The 25,421-nt window shown below is 46.8% G+C and overlaps 1 protein-coding gene across 1 annotated transcript in view; it reads left to right on the top strand.

The window, feature by feature from the left end:
* The window catches only part of E2F2 (E2F transcription factor 2), a 52,289-nt gene extending 34,021 nt beyond the window's left edge, over window positions 1-18,268 (top strand). The window contains exons 2-7 of the mRNA XM_053268730.1: window positions 1,634-1,739; window positions 4,793-5,012; window positions 6,414-6,572; window positions 9,460-9,574; window positions 11,793-11,949; window positions 13,549-18,268. Coding sequence (XP_053124705.1) covers window positions 1,634-1,739; window positions 4,793-5,012; window positions 6,414-6,572; window positions 9,460-9,574; window positions 11,793-11,949; window positions 13,549-13,799 — 1,008 coding nt within the window. The 3' untranslated portion in view covers window positions 13,800-18,268. The remainder of the gene's footprint in view (window positions 1-1,633; window positions 1,740-4,792; window positions 5,013-6,413; window positions 6,573-9,459; window positions 9,575-11,792; window positions 11,950-13,548) is intronic.
* Window positions 18,269-25,421: the final 7,153 nt, after the last annotated feature.

Genomic DNA, 25,421 nt, shown 5'->3' with positions numbered 1-25,421 from the left:
CTACAAATCCCATCATTCCCAGCCACAGTGGCCAGTAGGGGTGAGTAGGTCATGTACAAGTTTTGCATAGCAGCTTGCAGAATTTGAAAATGGTGTTTTAAGCACTAACTGAAATAAAGCATAACTTGTATGGTCTAATATTAGGGCTCTTTCAACATATAGATGCTGTTGAGATTTTTAGCCTACCTTCCTTAAGGACAGTAGGCTCATGATATCACTGGGCATTCTGTGTGCATGTGTGTGGCCCCTCTATCAACTTTGCAATGCCTGGACCACTATGAACCAAATTGGGTACAGTTGTAGGGACAAATAGGGACACCTCAACAGTGTAGGTGTGATGATGTCATCCACCCTGATTCAAGATGGCAGATGCATTAACATTTGAGGCATGTGGGCTAACTTGTGAACAGCCTAACCAATTTGAACCAAATTTGCTACGGCTGTAGGGATACATAGGGTGTGGTTTGTGGTGATGTCCTCCACCCCAGTTCAATATGGCGGGTATGTGAACATTTGAGGCACAAGTGGGCTAACTTGTGAGATGTAGGCAGATTAGTTCTTCTCAGGATTACTTGCTGTTGCTTGAATTCTATATTGTTTAAAGTTTCTGTGTTGTTATGACTGGTCAGTTGACCATGATTTGATTTGATTTGATTTGATTTGATTTGATTGGTCGGGGTGATGGGAACTGTAGGACTACAATTCCCATTATCCCCAGCTGAGTGACCATTAATCAGGGGTGATGGGAGTTGTAGTCTGGCATACATCTGTAGGAGGGCTGTTGTTGTGCAGCCCTGCTATAACTGTAATGGAAAGCATCCAGATTAAGTTAGACCAAGCTTCATTGAGATTAATGGGACTTGTCTCATTAATTTCAGTAGTGCTTAGTCACGGCTAACGAATCTAGAAGCTGACCAGTGAGTGTATTCAGAACATAGGGAGCTGCTTTATACTGATTCAGACCACCTAGCTCAGTACTGTCTACTCTGCACTGTCTGGCAATGGTGCACCAAGTTTTCAGCAGTCTCTTCATCCTACCTGGAGATGGCAGGGATTGAACCTGGGACCTTTTGCACACAAGCAGGTGATCCACCACTGAGCTATGGTCCCCTCCCCTAAGGGGAATAGCTTACAGCAAACAGTGCTCACATGTAGTCACCCATCCAAATGCAAACCAAGACAAACCTTGCTTAGAAAATGAGACCATTCATGCTCACTGCGACAAGACTCTCCACTCAGTTGCTCTTGTGCAACTGCATGCACAGTGCGTAACAATGTTGTGTTACAATGTTGTGTTACAACGTTGTGTTATACAGGGTGCTACACAGAATGTCAGTCAGTAACAACAGGGGCATATTTAATAATTAGAAACCTCTTTTCTGTCAGATTAGTTTTGTATCACCAGTGGGCTGGGATATCTTTTCTTTCAAAACTTCCAGAACTTGCTATTGTTCTTCTTTACTTGTATTTCAATTTATTGCTAGCTAATGGGGGGGGGGGGTGGGAAACATAATTGGCTACTTATATAAAAAACGGAAAACCCTCTGTACAAATGTTAACAACAAATAATCCACTTTTCTGACTTGTACTTTTCTGTGAGCCTCACCATGGTAATCACTTTTCTTCTTCCTAGGCCAAGAGGAAGTTGGATTTAGAAGGGACAGAACAGCAATGCATTCCTGAATTTCGGACCCCAAAAGGCAAGGGCAGGCCACTCCCCCACATTCCCAGTCCCAAAAGTAAGTGAAATCAGAAGTGCTGAATGGAATGAAGGAGACACTTAATTGGGAGGGAAAAATCTTAAAGTAGCTTTAAAAATTCTTAAATCCAATAATCAAGTTGCTAGCCCTTATGGCTGTAGTGCTTAGCTTGAAATTATGGGGACAGTAAAAGAGCTCAAAGTGTGTTACCCTCTCAATAAGCCCCCCTTTGATTTGCATTCCAGCAAATCAAATCCTGGTATATGCTCCAGTCATTGGCTGCCTGCTCTGTCATTTGCCGCCACTTCCTTTTCCTTTTGGGAAAGGAAGTTCCCCACAGCTGGTTGCCTAAGGCGGTCGGAACTGTTGGTAAAGACTAGTCTGGTCCTAAGCAGGTCAGATGTACCCAAACTCATGTGCATTCTGTTAGAATCTGCCCTGCTACTTTGGGGACTGCCAGTTAGCAAAGAGCTGGGTTTCTGAGGGGCATGCTTGTGGCTAAATGTTTGGCATTTCAGTGCATTGGCCCAGAGGTTCAGCAATGGGTCAGACACTTGCTGGATTTGATAGCAACCAAGCAAGTGGCTTATGACATGGGGAGGAGAGCTGGTCTTGTGGCAGAAAGTATGAATTGTCCCTTTTGCTAAGCAGGGTCCTCCTTGGTTTGAATGTCCTATGCTAAAACTACAACCAATATCTGTATACCATTTTTCAACAAAAGTTTCCAAAGTGGTTTACACAGAGAAATAAGAAAGAAAGAAAGATGAATCCCTGTCCCCAAACGCTCACAATCTAAAAAAGAAACATAAGGTAGACACCAGCAACAGCCACTGGAGGGATGCTATGCTGGGGATGGATAGGGCCAGTTGCTCTCCCCCTGTTAAATACAGAGAATCACTACTTCTAAAAGGTGCCTCTTTGCCCAGTTAGCAGGGGCAGCTTCCTAAAAGGAAAACAGTTTCATTTCATTACCTCCTGGGAAGCTGAATGATCTGTTCAGACCACAAACCATGCAGTATCATAGGATGGAGTCTATGTAATAACTGCATAAAAACCACTAGAGGGAGACGAAGGTCCATTTAGCTTCAGTGTTCCATCTGCTTATGTGGCTTAGGAGAGAAATCTTGAATTGGATGCATTTGATTGTACAGATATGAACAAATGAATCTGCCATACAGAGTCGGTCCATTGGCCCATCTAGCTCAGTATTGTCTACACTGACTGGCAGCAGCTCTGGGGATTATGGGAGTTATAGTCTAAAAACAACTGGGGGGGCCTAAGTTGAGCAGGCCTGGTCTATACAAACTGGCAGTGGTTCTCCAAGGTTGCAGGCAGAAGTTTCTCCCAGTTCTATCTGGAAATGCCAGGGAGGGAATTTGGAATCTTCTGCATGCAAAGCATTTTCTCTGCACTAGAGACTGGCAACACATTATCCTTGGACTATACCCGGCCTCTTTAAGGCCATATTGACATACAGAGGAAAATTTCTCAAAGTAGTCCCCTTTAAATTAAAAGGACAAGTTAGGCAATGTCTAACCTGTCCTTTTAATTTCAAGGGGGCTACTCTGAGTACTTTTCCTCAGAAATGTTAGTTACTATTTTCCCCCATCCCGTCTCCAGTTGCCAGCCTAGAAGAAGAAGGCATGTTCTGAGGGAGCAGTGGCTGTGATAAGAACGTCAGAAGAGCCTTGCTGGATCAGGCCCAAGGTCTCTTCAGTCCAGTTCCTTGTTTCCCACAGTGGCCCACCAGATGCCTCTGGAAAGCCCCAAACCAGGCGATGAATGCTTGCCTCCCCGCCTGGGACATAGAAACATAGGAAGCTGCCTTATACCAAGTCAGACCCTTGGTCCATCTAGCTCAGTATTGTCTACACTGACTGGCAGCAGCTTCTTCAGGGTTGCAGGCAGGAATCTCCCTCAGCCCTATCTGGAGATGTCAGCAAGTGAACCTGGGACCTTCTGCATGCGAGCATGCAGATGCTCTTCCAATGAGCAATGGCCCCATTCCCTAAGAGGAATATCTTACAGAATTCACATGGAGTCTCCCATCCAAATGCAAACCATAGTCAATTCTGCTTAGTAAAGGGAACAACTCTTTCTCACTGCCACAGAACCAGCTCTCCTGCCATTGAGCCTTGCTGGCCAGCCATGAAGCCGGAGGACCCTGGTCTCCCTACCACGGCCCTCCGATCTCCTTGTCAAAATTTACTCCTGACCCAGTAAAGCTGCTATTACTGCTACTGCATATATTTATGTACTGCTTTTTAACCATTCCCAAAGTGGTTTACAAAGGAAAATAAGATGGTTCCCTGTCTCAGGAGTGCACACAATCTAAAATATATATACAAGGTAGACCCCAGCCCCAGCCCCTGAAGGGATGCTATTCTGGGGTTGGTTATGGCCAGTTGCTCTCCCTCTGCTAAACATGAGAGAACTGCCACACTGGAAAGGGGCTTTGCTCAGTTAGCAGGGGTCATTGCTATCTAGGTGCAACAGTGGTGAGGGCAGAGGTGACTAGTTTGGGGGAGCAAAAGGGGGACAAAGAACTCTGTTAGGGGGATGAGAAGTTTTCTATACATTAAATACTTATAGAGGGAAGGAAATTGATGTTAGTTTATTTACCTTATTAAAGGCAAGCCTGGGGTGAGCAGTGAGGCCAGTTCCAGGCCAGCTGAAGTCTGCAGGGGAGCTGACCCTGCACGCCCCCCCCTGCACACATGGTCTCACCCAGCCCAGTTCCTGGCCAGGAAGGAAGCTGACAGGTTAATCTGGCTTCTGGGAGGCTAGAGGAGTCTCCTTCCTACTTGGCTGCACTGGCTTCTGCTGCTGCTTCTTGGGTAGAGAAGGGAGTGAATGAGCTCTCTTGAAATAATGGAGGCCTTTTCTAGCTAGTGGCAGGGAATATGACTGAACCATGTGACACTCTTCGGGGAGCACTTGCTATCCCTTGCTACCCCTCGGGATCATCCCTGGATGAGGGCTAGCAACTTTGGCTGCTCAATGCCTATGGAACGACAAAGCAGGAACACCCGAGTTCCAAGAGGCCTGTTCCTCTTTGACCACCAGGCTTAACTTCCTTCTTTGCATACTAGCCCCCAAATCACCTGGAGAGAAGACCCGCTACGACACATCACTAGGCTTGTTGACCAAGAAGTTCATCCACCTGCTCAGTGAGTCAGAGGATGGGGTGCTGGACCTGAACCGGGCTGCCGAGGTGCTGGATGTCCAGAAGCGGCGTATCTACGACATCACAAACGTATTGGAGGGGATCCAGCTGATTCGCAAGAAATCCAAGAACAACATCCAGTGGATGTGAGTGCCTTGGGGAAATGGGGACAGGAGCCTCTGGGTGATCGACCATTCCTTAGATCTCTGTCTGTTTGGGGGTTGGTTTTTTTATTGCCTTCATCTGGTTGCCTTCAGTAGTAGTCCACGAGCCAGGCCCACAAATTTTGGGCATCGATGCCATCTCAGAGGCAGTGTTTCCTCTAACAGGAAGTCCTAGATGTTGTTGACTACAAATCCCAGAATCCCCAGCCAAAGGCCATTGCAGCTGGGGATGCTGGGAGTTGTAGTGAACAACTGTTAGAGGGAACACTGCTCAGTGGGTGAATGTTCATAGTGGTTTTTCACAACTAGAGATGGAGACTAGGTGACCGCACTGTTGCATTTGCAGCTTTCTGTGTATTTGCACCCCTTCTTTATCCCTACCCCCAAACCATTAGGGTGAAATTGCAGACATTTTTGCACAGAGGAAAGAGTCAGGGCAGGGGTGTCCCAGTTGTGGCCCTCCAGCTGTTGTTGGGCTACAACTCCCATCATCCCTGATGACTGGCCACTGTGGCTGGGGATGGTGGGAACTGTAGGCTAACAGCAGCTGAAGCGCTGGGTTAGGGTAATAATGAACACATCGTTGTACTCTCCATGGAGTAATCTTTGGAGGACATTCCTACCTATTTTCATTTCCATTCCTCTGACAGCACTGATCAAAATTTTTTTAGCAGTTTTTGTGTGTAAAAGCTTTTAAAACACCATTGCAAATTTGGCTGCTTGAAGCCCAAGGGTCAGGACAATCAAAGCAGGATAACATCCTGAAAGTCTTACAATGCTCTCACCTCTTTTCCATCTCTAGGAGTGCAGACATTTCAAAAAGCACAGTGACCATTTGTCTACCAGGGTGGTACTGGCCATCCTGGTTGGCTCATATAATGTGGACAGAGGTGTCCTGCACGTGTTCAGAATTGATGCCCTTAAGTCAATCTTTTCTTTAAAAAAAAAACTTTTATTTTTTAATTTATTGTATGCTTTTATATACTGCCAAAATTCATATGCAACCTCCAGCCTCAGAGGCAAGATACCCCTGAATACCAGTTGCAGGGGAGCAATAGCAGGAGAGAGGGCATTCTCTCAAATTCTTGCCTGTGGGATCCCCAGAGGCATCTGGTGGGCCACTGTGTGAAACAGGATGCTGGACTAGATAGGCCTTGAGCCTGATCCAGCAGGGCTGTTCTTATATTATTGGATCTCTAGGTAGTTTGGCTAAATTATGAACACCACCTCTTTGCTCCCAGGAGAAAGGCACTCTGCACATGCTTTGGGACATTTTGCAAGGTGCCAGAATGACTGAAGCTCAAAGCTGTTTCTGTTTATATGCAGTGGGTGGAATTTCCCACTCATCCAGCATGTAACTAACCTGCTGAACTTGATGCCCAGGGGGACGGGAATTTTTGAGGACTCTTCCGTGACAGTCAAGCAGCAGACGTTGAGTCAGGAACTCGTGGAATTCTCCAAGACTGAGAGGATGCTGGACAAGTTCATCCAGGAGTGCACCCTTCAGCTAAAACACCTGACAGATGATGAAACAAACCAAAGATATCCTTTTGAGGGCCAGGATGTTAAGAAGAAATAGGGTGGGAGGCCTAGGAGCTGACCAGTGTGTCCAGAATTAGGAGGTGGTACAACCCTTCCTGGACTGTACCCCTTAGTCATGGGACCACAAATTTGAAGGATCCCCAACAAAAACAATTTGATACTGGGAAGGCAAGATACCATCTCATTTCCCAATTTCTCCTTTTTTAAAAAAAGTTCCAGTATTGGGGAAGAAATGAGAGACATATAATTGGATTGAGGCGGCAATCTTTTGCACACTCACTCAGAAGGAAGCCACATTGAACTCAGTGGGATCTACTTCCCTGTAAGCACGCATCCAGTTGTATTGCAAGTTGATAGTGCTTTAAGTTCACACAGCCACCTAATGGAGCAGCGGGGAAATGACTTGACTAGCAAGCCACAGGTTGCTGGTTTGAATCCCCGCTGGTATGTTCCCCAGACTATGGGAACCACCTATATCGGGCAGCAGCGATATAGAAAGATGCTGAAAGGCATCATTTCATACTGCGCGGGACATGGCAATGGTAAACCCCTCCTGTGTTCTACCAAAGACAACCACAGGTTGCCAGAAGTCGACACTGACTCGACGGCACAACTTTACTTTAAGCTCACACAAGCTTAACATTGATCTCTATATATAAAAGGCTTAGGTTGCAAGCGCCACCCTCACCTCACCATTGCAGTGCTAAATCAATCAGGGCACAGCAGGCGCATACACGCTTTCTTTTGCTCACACGCACACTCTCAGGCAAATTCACTCCCGGCAACCGCCATGTTGGAGTTGAGGCGGCGGGAACGCCCCAAGGGGCCGGGGGAGAAGGAGAAGGCAGCAGTGGTACCAGGCCAGCGCCAGCACCCACATCACGGCCAGTCCCCACGGTGGAGAGGGAAGACCGAGGCGTGGATGGTGGTGAAGGTGGTGAAAGCTCCTTCTGTGAGCCCGCCCGCTGCCCAAATGACAGGTTGGGCCATTTTCGGCCCATTTTGGGGCTCTCTGTGTGCCATGTGCAGAGAGCCCCGAGATGGCCTGACCTGTCATTTGCGTGGCAGGAGGGCCCACAGAAGGAGCTTTCGTCACCTCCTCCACCACCATCCTGGATGGCAGGAGGTGGCTTAAGGCGGTGGGTGGGGAAGGCTGGGCTGAATCTGCCGGAGAACTAGTGCGCAGGTGCTCTGACCCGGCCCACCTCATTTATCAATTGATTCTGTTTTTCATTTGTAAACCACCTTGGGAAGCTTTGTCTGAAAGTCAGTGTACAAACCCACCAAATAAAATGTTGGGGAGATTCCAACGTGCTACTTTCCCCATGTGCTGTCCAAAATGGTGTAGTCCAGGAAGAAATACATCATGGAGTAGTTCCGAAAGGGGCAATTCTTCTCTGTCTCCTTCTTTTAAGTCCGATCAGAAAGCAGCAGAAATGCAATAGCTTGGCTCTAAAGAACCACAAGCAGCCAAAAAATAGCTTCTAGCATTGTTCCACAAACGCTTGTGTGAGGATGTGCAGAAGACTCCTATCATAGATATTGTGAAACAGCAGTCTTCATGATTCTGCTTGTGCGAGACCTTGCACGGGCTTTTGCACAAGTGAAAGAGCATCTCCTGGATTTAGTTTTCAATTTTTTCCTCTCATGCAGCTTTCTGGCAGGAGGTGTAAAAGAGCTCTTTTGTGAGGAAGCCAACTTCCGTATGCAGGACAACATCATTTGCATCCAATCCTTTCCGATTCTGATGCTCAGCAGGATGCTAGAAAGTACAGAATAAATATTATAAATTTCTTCTGGTGATTTCGCTTTTATTCCAGTTCAGGGTCTGGCTGCAGCATTTTGGTTCAAGGAGAATATCTGCAAGGTGAGGGTTCTCAAACCTGTTGGGCTTCAACTCCCATGATCCCCAGTCACAATGGCCTTTGGCTGGAAGTTATGGGAGCTGAAGCCCAACAACATCTCGGGACACAAGTTTGAGAACCTCTGCTGCAAGAAGGATATCTAGTAGGAACACAGGAAAGGGGGCAATCCATGCTTGCTACCACAAGACCAGCTCTCCTCCCATCTAGTTCAGTGTTGTCCACACTAGGATTGCACAACTTCAGCTCTCCAGCTGCTGTGAGACTACAACCCCCCTAATCCCTGACTATTGGCCACTGTGGCTGAGGAAGTTGGGTGTTGTAGTCCAGCAACAGCTGAAGGGCTGGCGTTGGGCGGCCCTGGTCTACACTGAGTGGCAGCAGCTTCTCCAAGGTTTCAGGCAGGAGTCTTTCCCAGCCCTACTTGGAGATGCTGCCAGGGATTGAACTCGGGACCTTCTTGGATGCTCTGCCACCGGGCTTTGGCCCCATCCCCTGTGACCTAGGAAACCTCTTAGTATTCAGAAGTAAAATTACATTCATCTCTCTTTTTGCATGCAGATTATTTGTGATAGATGAAAATAATCAGGCAACATATTAACCCCTCCACCTCACACGGAAACACACATGCCCAAGCTTTTCTGCCTTTGAACATATGGAGCTGGTCTTGTGGAAGCAAGCGTGACTTGTCCCTTTTGCTAAGCAGGGTCTGCCCTGGCTTGCATTTGAATGGGAGACTACATGTATGAGCACTGTGAGGTATTCCTCTTGGGGGTTGGGGCTGCTCTGGGAAGAGTGCCTGCATGCTGAAGGTTCCACGTTCGCTCCCTGGCAGCATCTCCAAGATAGGGCTGAGAAAGACTTCTGCCTGTAACCTTGGAGAAACCGCTGCCAGTCTTTGTAGACAATACTGAGTTAGATGGACCAGTAGCCTGACTTGGTATAAGGCAGCTTCCTCTGTTCCTACTTCTGGAGTTGGGTTTTCTTGGTCTGGAATTTCCTTTAACTTCCAACCCTGACCCTACGTTAGCTTACGTCACATATCAGGATATCCGTGCCATCAACAACTTCAATGAACAGACGGTGATTGTGGTTCGGGCCCCACCAGAAACCCGGCTAGAGGTGCCAGACGTTTGTGAGGTGAGCAGGCTGGCCAGTGGCTGGAATGGCTTTGCTTTCCTTTTGATACTTACGTATGTCTTTGCTGAACTGCTTTTCACCAACCATTCATAAAGCGGTGTACCTTCAAAGAAGCTCTAGCCAATTCCAATCTCAGCAACCACCATCAAGAAAATACAGAACAAACCAGGAGAATCCACAGAGGCAGGGAAGAATGACAATTTTTTACCTGTTTGCAGAATTCCTACATTGCGGGGTGGGGGGAGTCTGGTCAAATAGCCTATGGCAGGGCATTGCAGGTTTCCACAGAAAAGGCCCTGTTTCGGGGTGTGACAGATCTGGCATCCAAAGAAGATGGCATTTGCTGTATAACTTCACCGGCCAATCTTAAGTGACATGGCGGGTGAGCTGGCCCTAAATGTATTGGGACTTGAGGACATACTAGGTTGTATGATTCCTTGTACAGTACTTCAGGTGCTTTTTGATGACAGAGAATGATGCTTGTAAGTCCTTAAAGACTTTAGCTAGATGGTGAATTTTGCATGGGATGGCTTGCACAACTGAAAATAATAATGAACTTCATTTGTTATCCGCCCCATAACAAATTGTTCTCTGTGCAGCTCACAACACACAAAAATAAGGGATGTGCACGGAACGGGATTTGCATTCCGAGCTTGGGATGGAATGCAAATCCCCAGAATGTTCTGTCAGAACAACGGGGCGAGCTGGTTGTTCCAACAGAACAAGGTCAGAACATCCGGAGCAGCATTTTTGCGGGCTGCTTTCCCCTTGCCTCCTTTTTTAAGCACTGGCTTCTAATTGGCTTGTGATCTCCTTGTTTCTTAGTTGGCATGTTATCATACCAATGCTGATTTGTATGGAAACAAGCCAACCAAGAAGCAAGGGGATCAGAAGCCAGTGCCAAAAACAGGAAGCGAAAAACAGGCCACCAAAATGGTGCTCAGGACATTCCGAACTCAAAATAAGCCCTTCATTTAAAGAGTATTCTGTTTCAAGCTTGGAACCCTTGAAATGGCCTGTTTCGAGTTGGAAGATTTCGAGCTCAGAACATTCTGCACTTCCCTTTAAAAAAAAAAAAATCCAATAAAAACACATAAAATACAACAGACAAATCACAACACAAAATACCATATGAAACATTTTAAGAACTTAAAAAAAAACACAATCTTAAGAAACCTGAGTGAACAGAAAGGTCTTCACCTGGTGTCTAAAAGGACAAAGTGACACCAGGTGAGGTGCCACCACCAAAAAAGCCCCCTGTAGTAGCCACCTGCCTCGAATCATTTGGCAGGAGCTCTCGGAGCAGGGCCTCCGAAGAAGATCTTAAGGTAATAGCTGCTTTCCCCTCACCCCCTTTCTGTTATCCAAAGCAGGTTGGAGGTAGAGAGAGGTGACAAGTTTAAGCTTTTGTCGTCTTCCAGGGGTCCTCAACCTTGGGTCCCCAGATGTTGTTGGATTACAACTCCCATTGTCCCCAGCCACGATGGCTGAAGGTCCCAGAGCAGGGCTGCTCAACTTTGGCCCTCCAGCTGTTTTTGGACTACAACTCTCATAATCCCCAGTCACAGTGGCCCATAGCCAAGGATTATGGGAGTTGTAGGCCAGCATCTGCAGGGGGGCCAAAGCTGAGCAGCCCTGTCCCAGAACTTGGTCTAAATAAAAATAAATAAATAAATGATTCGATTTCTATACAGCCCTTCCAAAAATGGCTCAGGGCGGTTTACAAAAAGAAATAACAAATAAGGCAGGCCTGTTCAACTCCCTCCCACCCCAGCTGTTTTTGGACTACAACTCCCATGATCCCCATCCACCATGGCCCATAGCCAGGAATTATGGGAGTTGTAGGCCAGCATCTGCAGGAGTGCTGGCGTTGAGTAGGCTTGGTCTAAGGACACACAATGTAGCCAACTTGCTAAAGCTAAGGAAGTGTTGGTGTGGTCAATGCCTGGATGGGGAATGCATGTATGCCACCTTTGGGGATGGGGCTGTAGCTCAGTGGCAGCGCATCTGCTTTGCATGTAGAAGGTCCCAGGTAAACTCTGACAGCATTTCAGGTAGGGCCAGGAGAGACTCCTGCCTGAAATCTTGGAGAGCTGCTGCCAGTCAGTGTAGACAATACTGAGCTAGATCAACCAGTGGGCTGATTCGGTTTATGGCAGCTATGTTACTATGTAAGGTTGTGAATGTCTTATACCATCTCTTCTTCTTCTCTGGCCAGGAGAATGTCCAGCTCCACTTGAAAAGTACCAATGGCCCAATTGATGTGTACCTGTGCCCTGAGGAAATTCTGGAGGAGAGCCCAGCCAAAGAGAGCAGCTTCTCAGCCCCAGCCCACCAAAGCAGCAGCCACAGCTCCAACTCCCCAGCAGTGAAAGGTAAAGCAAGGGCTGAAAGTCCTGGCAGATCTGCCTTCTGGTGAGAGTCTTCCTCCCAGCTTGGGAGCCAGATACAGGGTGGAAATCCTCCTCCTGAGCTGTGGTCCCACTGAGCCATACCTCAGTGGTAGAGCATCTGCTTTGCAAGCAGAAGATCCCTTTGCTAAGCAGGGTCTGCCCTAGTTTGCATTTGAACTGGAGACTACATGTGTGAGCACTGGAAGATATCCCCCTTAGGGGATGGGGCCAGCTGCAATGGAAGAGCATCTGCATGCGGAAGGTTCCGAGTTCCCTCCCTGGCAGCATCTCCCAAGAGAGAGCTTGCAGACACTCCTGCCTGCAACCTTGGAGAAGCCGCTGCCAGTCTGTGTAGACAATACTGAACTAGATGGACCAATGGTCTGACACCATATAAGGTAGCTGCCTATGATCCTATGCAAGGCCAGCCAAAATCCCTGGGCCCCCTATCTTAACAACTGGCCAGGTTTGACAGGGCTGCTCAACTTTGGCCCTCCTACAGATATTGGCCTACAACTCCCATAATCCCTGGCTATGGGCCACTGTGGAAGGCCATTATGGGAGTTGTAGTCTAAAAACAGCTGGGGGGCCTAAGTTGAGCAGCCCTGGTAGGAGCAGACAATCCTTCAGGACCTCTGGCTCCAAATGATTCTCTAGGTAAGCAAACCTTACGTGGCACCTGCCACAGGCACAGGGAATACGCAACCTTGGCTCTCCAGCTGTTGAACTACAACTCATGACATCAAAAAAGAATCAAGTTGCTATATACTAGTATTTTAATATCATAGTAATAAAACTGGGTGGTTGAAAATTATCCAGACTAGGTTGTATATAATAAATCCAAATCGATGCATCTATATACTCAAAGTAAATGAAAAATTATCAATAAAATTTCATTAAAATAGCCGCTATGTATCCAGCTGAAAAGATAGAATACAATAGTTTGTCCAAAATATCATATCCTCCCAAAATGGGAGAAATGTTGACAGATGTCCCAAAGTTGCTGCAATGTCACATTGTGGTTGAGAGATAAAGTGTCAGATTTCTTTTCTCAATTTCTGATTAATCTTGCCAAATGCAACCATGATACTTGCTGGGTGCCTCTGGGCCAGTCACTTCTCTCTCAGCCTAACCTACTTCACAGGGTTGTTATGAGAAGAAACTTAAGTATGTCATACATCACTCTGGGCTCCTTGGAGGAAGAGCGGGATATAAATGTAAAAATAAATAAAATCAGTGGCAGTTATCTGTAAAGAAAAAATAGATTTCTACAGATATTCTCCAGTCCCAACATGGAGGTTGAACTGCACGAGTTTCTCCCTTCAGCATATAGCATTTGGATTCTTTTTTGATCTCTTGATAGTGTTGAATGCAAACAGGGTTTTTGTTTTCTGCCGGTTGAATTACAACTCCCATCATCCCCAGCCACAATTTATTGTGGCTGGGGATGATGGGAGTTGCAGTTCAATAACAGCTGGAGAGCCCCGGTTACCTCTCCCTGTGCTAGGAAGTGCCAGCTCCGTTGCTTGCCCTGGGTGACATCCCCTGCTCTGCTGACGGGTGGCTTTTCCATTTCTCCAGATGAGCCTGTGAGTGTGAAGATCGAGCCGCCCAGCTGCCTGCTGGAAGGAGAGGACGGGTTCCTGGAACTGCCCCAACACCTCCTGCAGCAGACGGAGGACCAGCTGCCCTCTGCGCCGTACGGCGATGGGGGATCCTTTGTCAGCTTCTCTCCTCCCCTCGACCAAGACTACCTGTGGGGTCTAGAGGAGGGCGAGGGCGTGAGCGACTTGTTTGAGGCCTACGACTTGGCCGACCTGCTCAAGAACTGAGGCCGCCTTCCTGGCCCTTTCTGTCGTCCTCAGATTCCCTTCCTGCTGTGCCAGGGCCTCTGGCGTTGAGTCTGAAGGCATCTGCTTTGCATGTTGCCTGGCAGACTGTGTCTGGGCAGTTCCCCCTGACTCCAGTGGCACCTTGGCCTTCCAACCTTGCCTGGAAAGATCAACGATTTTGGTGCACCTCTTGGAATACAAGGAATTGCTTGTGGGTGATCCTCTCGCGGCCTTTTCCTGCCAGGTGATCCCTTTTTAGGAACCCTGCTGCCATTTTGAGAGGGCAGAGAATAGCTGGCTGTGACTTTTCTAGGGAACCCTGGAACACTCGACTCAGTGGGGTGTTCTTCTTTCACGTTGATTTGATTTCTCACCTGGGCAGATGCAGTTGGTCTCCGATGCTACCGGGTGTGATGGTGGCCATCAGAGGAACTGTACCATCAAGCTACTGAAGGTGGGCTTGGTACAAAGCACATGGTGGTCTCTGCTTTTGCTTGAAATGATGGGCCCATTTTCTGGGGATTAATACTTAACTGCCTGGCAGTGGAGCTGGGGCACACTCCTCTCCAAATAAAAGTGTGACATGCCACGTCTGAGTGGGCACAAGTTTGGTGATCCTTGATGTCACAGCACTGGCTCGCTTGTGTATCTGATCTCGGTGGCTTATAGCATCAAGTTTGTCCCAGGTCTTGCTCAGTGTTCCATCCCGGTTTACCCTGAAATTCCCAGAAGCTGCACAGTCTTGTGTGACCCTTAATTCTGCATCAAGATAGCAAGAGGGAAACTTGTAGAGGATTTCATATGACAGGTGGAATATTTTCCTTATGGTTGAGTACTAAATGAGCAGCACACAATCCTTCTAAGATCTGTGGAATCTTAGAATTGGAGGTGGGCTGCATTTCTGGGACTGCATTCATGCAAAGTAATTGCTCCTTTGAGGGGCAATTACCTTGCCTATTTCATCTCACTATTGGACTCATTTCTGCTCAACCAGCCCCATTTCTTGCTTCTGACAGATGTATATATTGAAGTACAAGTAAAAAGGAACCTCTTTTTCTACTTCTCGGGTGGTTTGGATCTTCTTGGTGTATCCAGATTTTTTCAACTGCTCCCAATTCCTGTTGCCCTCAAGTAAAATAGTCTTAATTCCCAGTAAGCTGCTTGTTTTGCTTTTGGAGATCAAAGCAAATTGGTGCTCAGTTCCTTAATCCTGACCCAATGACTATGCCAGCAATACTCATCCCACCCACTTCCCACCGTGACTGAGAAATATAGGACAGGAAAGGGGAGATGTCTTTGGGCCATCATCTGTTGCCGTAGGAGTATATGCAACTCTGGAGTGCCCAGAACTCTTCCCAGTGGGTTAATTCTGTGTAACTCGAAATCTTGTGTGCAATTCAGGGCTGGACAACTCTGGCCCTCTGTTTGCGGTTGGACTACAACTTCCATCATCCCTGACTATTTTCTGCTGTGGATGGTGGGAGTTTCAGTCCAACAACATCTGGAGGGCCAAAGTTGTGTAGCCCAGCTATTGCTTTGTTCATGCTCCAACAGAAGCTGCTCTTCTTATTAGATGCTGTCCTACCAGTTATCTTTTCCATGATGTCTCAGGGCAGATCTAGATATTAAGTAAGGTATGGGCCTGCCACAGAAAATGGCAACCTCGCCTCCAGTGAGAGTGTAGCGTGACATCATTGTCTTTCTCACTCCTGCTCCACATCATTTGCAACATGGGCAGGTGTGAGGATGCTCCTGGTATGACGATATCAAGCCAAGTGGTGAGTTTAGAAGAGGGGCAAACCAAAACACAGGGATTCCATTTTCAGTGGGAGTCCGATGCCTTCTCTAACCTCCTGTTCCGCTCTCGGACACATGTGGCACCAGGCATCTTTACTGAATGCTCATTGTCTCAGGGAAAAATGGTTGCAATAATTTTTGCAAGGGGCTTCTGACCAAATATCATGCTCCCCTTTGGAAGTACAAATATTGCCCAGCTTTTCACCACCACCCGCCATCCTTGTCCTGTAAATCTCAATTAATTCAGGACTAGGGCCTTTTTGAGTCTCAAGTCTTGCTCTGATTTTATGTGAAATGGCAGTGCCTGACTGCAGAATGGAGGTCTTGGGCATCTTCTCTGCAGGCTTCTTTAGTCCAGAGCCAAAATGTGTAGCATCGCAACTGGCATACTTTAATTCAAGGGTGGCCCTCCAGATGTTTCAGGACTACAACTCCCAGCATCCCCAGCCACAGTTGATTGTGACTGTGGGTGATAGGAGTTGTAGTTCAACAATATCTGCCCACCTTGATACATGCGATAGCTGGCCTCCATCATAGGCCAGGGGTGGGCAACCTTAGCTCTCTGGTGGTTGTTGAACTACAACGCCTTCTGCTTTTGGCTTAGTTTTCCTGGAGGCAGTAAAGCTGCATCTTGGCTGCACCATTGCAGACTGCAGATTCATCTCAGGCCACAAACCACCCTATTATGGGTTCACACAATCACACTCATGTTGTTAACCCACATTAAACCTAGATTTGAACCATTGTGTGAACCAGGCCAGTGAGTCCTGTGTGACTGCATGATATACTATGGCCTGGTTCACATAACAGTTTGAATATAGATTTAATGTGGGTTAACAACATGAGTGTGATTGTGTGAGTACACATCAAGGTGGCGTATGACCAGTGATGAATCTGGGATTCCTGTCTTGATATGGGTTCACACAACCACTCTAATGCTGGTAGCCCACATTAAACCTAGATTGGAATGACTTCATGAACCAGGTGTCAGGCCAACCTGAGACTCTCCAGCTGTTGTTAAATGACAACTCCCATCACCTGTGGCTTTGGCCATTGTCGCTGTGGATTATGGGGCTTATAGTCCAACAACTGCTGAAGAGCATCAGGGTGACAACCCCTGAATCATTACGGCATGGTGTGTGGGCAGCACTAAATCAAAAAATGGGTGCTCAGTTGTGTGTCATTTAACCACCGTAGAACAGCTCTTACTTGTGCTTAAATGCCAGCTTGGCCAAGCCAAGATCTGCCCTGACTTTGCGTGGCACACAACCACTCAGCTCAGATTCTCAGCAGCGTGAACACCTCCCCGGCTCATCTGTTGGCGTCAAAGGGATTGCGAGAACCCACCGTGTGTATGTAGGCCTGCGAGTTTCCATGGGCGACCAGCAGCTGATTCGAAGCTCTTGGCATACACTAGGGGACTCTGGTTGGATGGAAGCTATCCCTCCCCTGCTACCAAGGGGTCCACCACTCACTTCCCCTGAAGGCCGAGCAGCAGCAGGGCGTGTGAGTTTAGAGTGCATCGCAAAGCAGTGTTCCAACTTTGTGCAGGGCAACAGCATGCCACCACCAGCCAGGCTGCAACCCACCCACCCCTGTGTGAGAGTTATGTGGCACTTCTGAGGTAGCCAGGCAGTCTGTAAGTGCCGAGTCATGTGGTGGCACAGTCCAATTTTGTATCCCCCTGCCTCCCTAACCTCAGGTTCCATTTGGCTCCCTCTTCCACAGTTCCCACCTCTGCACAAAGAAGGAGGCAGTGGTGAATGTTGGCGGGCACTGACGACAGCTGAAGGAGCCAGATGGCAGGCCTCGAGAAGCTGGCTTCCACTCTCTGGCTGCCAGTTGCCAGCCCTGCTGTAGAAGTCTCTTGCTCCTTGATCTGGGGCAGATCACTCTGCTTTTGTGCAGGAGCCCCGAAAAAGGGCAAGTCTTGGCCAAAAATGGCAACTTTTTTTGTCCATCCCTTTCCTGGGACAAAGGGCTACTTAAGGGCTTTGTATGTGAAAATAAGCTTTTTGGAACAGGCTGCCTGACTCTTTGTATAGATGGCATCCTGTACTTATTTGTACATAGCAAACCGAGTTGTGGATTTTGGGCCCCTCGGTCCTTTAGTTGTGTCAAATTTCTGCAGCTTTTAGTTGCTGTTTGGAAGGAACTTGGTTGGTGGTTGAATGATGATTTCGCCAGATTCCCGTTTGCTGTTTTTTGAACTGACTTCCCAAACGAGATTTTAATGCAGGTCGAGCTTGTGCTACAATGAATTGCCGCTCAACTTTCGTCTTAATTCAGCGCGTTCAGAGAAAAGGGGAGCAAACCTCCTCCTCCTCGGTTCTTTCAATCCTTCCTCTTGTGCCAGTGGTCTTAAAAACCCTTCCAAATGTTTGACCCAGCCATGAGGCTGGTCTTGTCTTAATATTGTAAAAGTTGTACATAATTATTGCACTGTATTTATAATGGAGATCCTTCTTTGACAGTGTTCTGCTGTGTGGTTGTTGGTTTTATGTTTTCAGTTGCGTATTTAAAGATTGCTCTACGGCATTTCTGTGACTCCGGCTTGGCCTTCTGGGTGGACGTGTGTGTGGGATTTTGTTTTTGTTGTTAAACTTGAGGCACTTGATGGTGTGTTGTGAACAGCAAACAAAAAAAGGAATAAAACGTTTGAAGCAAATTGATCAAGGATTCTTCTCAACTGTTTTGCATGGTTGTTGAGTTGCTGCATTTTGGATTAAGGCAAGGTTTCCCAGACTGGGATCCCCAAATGGATTACAACTCTCAACATCCTCAGCCACCATGGGAGTTGTAGTCCAAAAGCATCTGGGGACCCCAGTTTGAGAAAATCTGGATTAAGAAAAAGTAAACTGTTTTCTCCCGATAACTTCTAGCTGGAATTTGAGGGGGGCTGGGCGGGGGCACAAGATCGGCCAAAACAGACTTGTCACTTGTTTGGTGGTGGTGGTCCTTCCACTGGCCACAGCTTTTTTCCAGAAGCGTCCACCCACCTTGGAATCATAGAACATAATGATTTACAAATATGGCCTTATTTTAGCAGGAAGTGGAGGCCTCTGGGGGAGGAGCACCACAGACACTGGTAAGGTCCCCTCTGTACCCTCTTTTAGACACACACACCCTTCAAATTGCCTTCTCAGTCAACTTTGCTGCTTGTCAATAGGGCAGCAAAATGGCAGGGGAGGAAATCACTTCATCTCTGCCCTCGGTGTGATGATGTGTGTTTTAAAAGAGTGTTTCTAAGCCCACCTTCCAAACCTTGACCAATTGCTCTCCCTTTCCCAAGCTTGCTTCATGCCAAAGTAAAGCCAGATTTGCCTTCATGGCTTCCATGCAATTCCACAGTTTTGGAACTGTACCAGCGTGGCCATTTTTCAGAACCTTCTAGAATGCAGCTAAGGAGTTGGTGCTCCTGCCACTGCCATTAGAGTAGAAGGCACGCGCGCGCGCACACACACACACACACACACACACACACACACCATGTATAGCTGAGGACATGGGTGTCCACAGGACTAGCTTTGGCAAGGTGACAGCATCGTGTGATGCTAGCAGAAGCTAACACTGAGAAACTGGGTTCTTAAAAGAAGAATACAAGCCGTTCTAAATTATGAGGCTGTTCTCATGAGCAGCCAAGACTGGGTTAGGGCATCTGAGACCAGGCTTGGCTGCCTGTGGGAACCCGTGGGAGCCAGCTGGCTCTCTGCAGCAAACGTACCTAGGGAGTCGTCCTCTTAAACGGAGTTAAGGGAGCAAGTGCTCCCTTCACCACATTTCCCTGTCGGTGTCCTGGCCCACAAGCCTCCCTGCTGCCTGGGCACATGATCAGCACACCCAGCAAGGACTTGGCGATCGTCTGCAGGGAAGGTTAAGTTTTAAGCAGCCTCCGCCACCCCACCTGGACAGGAGAACAACCTCTGAATGTTTTGCAGAAGCATCACCAACATAATAATTGCTCCATCTTCTGCCAGAATGACCACTATAGATAACTACTTCCTTCAGGGAGGGGGGAATCTCCAGTAGGTGCAATAGGGCAGATCTGGGGCCGCTCTGGGAAGAGCGCCTGCATGCAGAAGGTTCCAAGTTCCCTCCCTGGCAGCATCTCCAAGATAGGGCTGAGAGAGATTCCCGCCTGCAAGCTTGGAGAAGCTGCTGCCAGTCTGTGTAGACCAGGGATTCTCAACGTTGGGTCCCCAGATGTTATTGGACTTCAACTCCCATAATCCCCAGGCCCAGTGGCCTTTGGCTGGGGATTATGGGAGTTGAAGTCCAATAACATCTGGGGGCCCAACGCTGAGAATCCCTGGTGTAGACAATACTGAGCTAGATGGACCAAGGGTCTGACTCAGTATACGGCAGCTTCCTATGTTCCTATTGTAAGGTCTGGGGGCCAGTGGCAGACCCCACCAACCCTATGTGCAGCACCCTGATTGATTGCACATTACTGTATACCAGTGGAGCTCCTTTAAGGGGAACGGAACCCTCTTGAGCCCCTGCACTATCTTGGAAGGCATGCAAAGAAGGCTGGGAAGTATAGTCTTTCCCAAGGCTTTCCCCCCAGAGCTCTTAAGAGAGGGCCCCGTCTCTCTTAAAGGACCCTCCCATCACTGACAAAAGTGCAACATGTGTATGGAGGACAGTACAGTGGAAATGGCTTTTACCTTGAAGGTTTTTTGCCAAAGTGGTCCCTGATTGAAAAAATAGTGATCACTGCAGTAAGAGAAAATGAAACACAGGAGAACTTAAGAGATTCTACTGCATTACTTGAACTTTATCTGATTTAGGAACATAGGCAGCTGCCATATACTGAGTCAGACCATTGGTCCATCTAGCTCAGCATTGTCTACACAGACTGGCAACGGCTTCTCCAAGGTGTGCACAGGCAGGAGTCTCTCTCAGCCCTGTCTTGGAGATGCCAGGAAGGGAACTTGGAACCTTCTGTTCTTCCCAGAGCGGCCCCATCCCCTAAGGGGAATATCTTACAGTGCTGACACATGTAGTCTCCACTGTTCCCTCTAAGGCGTGCGCACATGCACGCGCTCATACATTTTCTGATGTCCGCTCAGTTAATTTTGGATCCCGCTCAGGTTAAATCAGGAAGGCCACACTCTGAATGCATGTGTGTGCACACTGCCTTGATACTGCCGCCCAGAACAAAACTGATTCCGCACAGAGATGAAAAAAATTAGAGGGACCACCGGTAGTCTCCCATTCAAATTCAACCAGAGTGGACCCTGCTTAGCAAAGGGGACAATTCATGCTCGCTACCACAAGACCAGCTCTTGTTGGTGGCCAACATGGCATCTACATCTATGTATGTCTTCTGGAAAAGCATACACATCTTGACATTTCTCAGTTAATCAGGGTTCTGTATTAAAGGGTTTTGTGCATAAGAAGTCAGGGTTTTTTTTCTGAGTTTGTAACTCAGTTGGTGTGAAGGATCCTAGGAAAAGATTTGGGATGCTACTAGCATTGTCTGCCACCATGTGGCCATCTGTTAAAATAGCGGGGGGGGGATGTAAGGGGAGATTTAGAACATGACCTAGTTGGGGTGATTGGACTCTGAACCATCTTTGGGGATGAATGCTCATTGTGATTTTTGACAAGGTCTACGGCCCTAGAGATGGAAAACAGGTGAGAGCACTGCAAGACTTTCAACTTCTAGTGCATCATCTTGCTTTTATTGTCCTGAACATCAGGGCTGCAGTTGCCAAATTTGCAAGGTGTTTTAAGCCATTTAAGCTTTAAAAACAAAAACTACTACATGATCTTATTGATTTTTGTCAGAGGAATTAAAGTGAAAGTTGACAGAAATGTCCTCCAAAGATTAATCCAGGGAGGGGAGCTGGTCTTGTAGTAGCGAGCATGAATTGTCCCCTTTGCTAAGCAGGGTCCACCCTGGTTGCATTTGAATGGGAGACATATGGGCACTGTAAAATATTCCTCTCGGAATGGGGCTGCTTTGGGACGAGAACCCGAATGCTTGCAGGCAGAAGGTTCTAGTTCTCTCCCTAGCAGCATCTCCAAGACAGGGCTGAGAGAGACACTTGTCTGGAATCTTGGAAAAGCCGCTGCCAGTCTGTGTAGACAATACTGAGCTAGGTGGATCAAAGGTCTGACTCAGTATATGGTAGCTTCCTATGTTCCTATGAGAGAGTATAAAAACTTGTTCATTACCATAACCATTTCCTCTGTGGGCCTAATCCAGGTGTGGCTCAAGATTGTGGCACCTGAGGCAAGGTACATGATGCATAAAATAACCTCAAATAAAAAAATCCTAATATACAAATTGCAAATCCTAAAGTATCTCATTTAATCAAACCCACGTGATAAATTATAAATCATCACTGACTCCTATATATCAATCGCACTCATAAATCATAATCATCATTAGCACTATTAAAATCCTTACAAATAATCATACATTAAAATTATCTCCTTTAATCAAAAATATTTGTATAAATTCAGTCCTGTAGTAATAATATTAACAAGTCCATACAGATATTCCTTAAAAGGCTCCCAGTTGGTATAATAAAGATCAGTGTGATGTCTTTAATAAAACTTCATGAATATTTCTTATAAGTCTGAGAGTTTATATGAACTGTTGCAGGAAGATGTCATCATTCTTAACATGCCAGACGCATTTCAGCTATTACTCCACCTTCTTCAGTGATGTTTATCTGAAAATTCTTTACAGTGCAGCACTACAGTTGGGTATATTCAATATTCTAATGCTACAGCTCAAAGTAAAGAGTAAGTAAAGAAGAGAGGATTCCTTTGGTTTGAGCTATAGCATTAGAATATTGAATATACCCAACTGTAGTGCTGCACTGTAAAGAATTTTCAGATAAGCATCACTGAAGAAGGCAGAATAATGGCCAAAATGCGTCTGGCATATTGTTAAGAATTATCAGACTTCTTCCTGCAACAGTTCATATCATCTCACGGGTTCCGCCCCAGGACTAAGAGCAATTTTGAGGGGGAGCAGTTCCGATCAGGCCCACAGCATGGTGAAGGACTAGAGTGCCCTTCCCTGGTCTAAATCGTGCCCCCTTCCCCACTTTTCCTCAGACTTCCACATCATGTCTCATTTGGCTCCAATAAGGTAGTTAAGGATTACAACTGCAAAGAGGTAAGACAAGCTGACAGCCTGCTGGGAATTGCGTCATCAGGCTTGAGTGTATCTGTGCAGTGTCCTTTCCGGAGGCTGAAAAAGGGGGTTGACAACTGCAATTCTTGTCTTGGCCAACATTCAGGAGCAGGGAAAGTCCCCAAAAAGTCCACAGAGAATTTTTTCCTGTCCATGTTTTCCAGTAATGAAGAAAGCAAAACAGAGAGGGAAATGAATGGAATCTTCTCCCTCTTTCTGTACATGCCTATTATACAGATTTTTTCTGGATTCCAGCCCTCCTTTCCACAGAACATTGGAACAAAAATGATTGCTGTGTATTCCCCACCTCAAACACATTTATTCAGATGCAAGTCTACAGTGTTCAGTCAATCAGTTCAACTGGTTTAATTAGGCTGCATTCACACAGTCACTGTGATCCTGGTTAATGAGTTAACCGAGATCACAGAGCTCTGGGCCAAACTTCTGTGGTTAACCTGTATTTAACCCAGAATAGGTATCCAGGATGAGATCCTGGTATCTATTCTATCCTGCTTATCTGTCCTGGTTAACTCCAGGTTAACCACAGTGGTTTGATCAGGATTGCTTGGAAATTCTGGATTCTCACAATCAGCTTTTCTGGATTCTGCAACCCTAGTTAACTCATTAACCAGAATCGACATGTTTGTGTGAATGCAGCCATAACTGCATTCTTAATGCAGCCATAACTGTATTTTAATGAGTCTTTAAAAGAGTCCTTTTCTCTAGCTGAGAGAGGATGAGGATTGCCTCTTCTAATATGATGCAAGTATAATGCTATTGGTATATTGGAAGTTCCCAGAAAGGACTCTCATTGAGTTCAAAGGGCTTCCTCCCAAGCAGATGTGCACAGGATTGCAGCCAGGGGCGTAACTACTATTAGGCAAGGGGAGGCGGCTGCCTGGGAGCCCCCCCCTCGAGGCCCCCCCCAGAGGCAAATCATATGACTATATATTGTGAAGTGTGTGTGTGTATCAGCAAGGGGCCCATTTTAAAATTTTGTCTCTGGGCCCACTCTAGCCTTGTTACGCCCCTGATTGCAGCCTTTATGTACAAGCAAAATAAAACATGCTAACATGTCAGTTAATGTACTCCAGTTGCTTAATTCGATAGCAGAATTGTGTTTTATTTTGACATTTCCTGCCCTGTCTGTCTTCTATGACGGAAGTAAAATCAGCCAACAGTAACAAATGCAAAACAGAATCAAGAGCATGCAAAAACATAATGAAATACTACAAGAACAACCAAAATAACCAGGGCATAGAGCACCTTCCTTTCCAGGTAAGGCTACACACTGGGGCTTTTTAGTTTAGAAAATAATGACTAAGGGGAGACATGATAGGGGCTTATAAAATCACCCATCGAGTAGAGAGACATTTTTCTCCCTCTCTCACAACACTAGAACCAGGGGACATCCCATGAAACTGATCGCCAGGAAATTCAGGACTGACAAAAGGAAGTACTTTTTCATATTATGCCCACGGAATGTGGTGATGGCCATCAGCTTGGATGGCTTTAAAAGGTGCTTGGACAAATTCATGGGGGACAAATCCATCAATGGCTGCTAGTCACAATGGCTATATATCTCCCTGATCAAAGGTAGGATGCTGCTAAATACCAGTTACAGAGGACAGTGCTGGATTCAGGCACAAGCTAAGTAAGCTACAGCTTAGGGAATCGCCTTATGAGGGGCCTCTGAAAAAAAAAGAAAAAAAAAAGACTAAATTTCAAGTTTTATATAATTGGTTGAAAAATCAAGGGGAAAGGTGGAGGACCTCTAAAACAGACATTATCGTTCTGATAAGACAAAAATATACTTTTAAGGCTACACCATTATTTCTCATATTGAGTTTATAATTCTGTGCAGAATAACTAAATTATATCGAGATTTTATTAGACCAGGGTCCAGTTTACTCCAATACCCGCCATCAGAGTTACAAGCAGCCTCTTCACTCTTGTAACCATAACTGGGGGTGGGGGGGGGTAGTGACATGCCAGGGTGGGACCGATTTTGTAATGCTATTGGGCCTTTTAAATCTGATGTAGCTTAGGGGCCCCAGCATGTCATAATCCTGGCAGAGCAGCAGTGGTGGGAGAGAAGGCATGCCGCCCTTCATCTCCTACTTGGGGTCCTCCCAGAGGCATCTGGTGGGCCATTGGGGAGAAAAGGGTGCTGGACTAGATAGGCCTTGGGCCTGATCCAGCAAGGCTCTTCTTATGTTCTAACTGGACAAATACCTTAGTTTCCACTGCTTTTTAATTATTTTTAATTTTGGCAGTGCACAAAATGTGTCCAGTCACACATGAGAATAAACCTTTGTGGCATCCCGACAGCCAAACCCAGAGGGTGAGAAATGAAAACCCTCTCTGGAAGGAAGAGGCATATGAGGAGCAGGCTGGGGTTTGCTTTCCTCCTCCTCCTCTCAACGTTCAGCCGCTTCTCATTTTGCTGCTACCAGAAGAATGTGATGAATCCAGGATTCTGTGCCATAATTGCTGGGAACCCATGCCGTATGGGATGCAGATTGGCTGCCTCGTCGTCTTCCCATAACCCAGGTTTCCTCTCCTTGTCTCTCCTAACAGGAATTTCCATCTGTGATAAATTAGTAGTGGTGGATTTTAGACCCAAGTTTCTTGCTAGAAAGCAACCAATGAGTGGAGCAGGCAGATAC

Source organism: Hemicordylus capensis, chromosome 7 (assembly GCF_027244095.1).
Source record: "Hemicordylus capensis ecotype Gifberg chromosome 7, rHemCap1.1.pri, whole genome shotgun sequence".
NCBI classification, from domain to species: Eukaryota; Metazoa; Chordata; class Lepidosauria; order Squamata; family Cordylidae; genus Hemicordylus; species Hemicordylus capensis.
The sequence above is the reverse complement of the archived record's forward strand: the minus strand, read 5'-3'. Positions and strand labels throughout refer to the sequence as shown.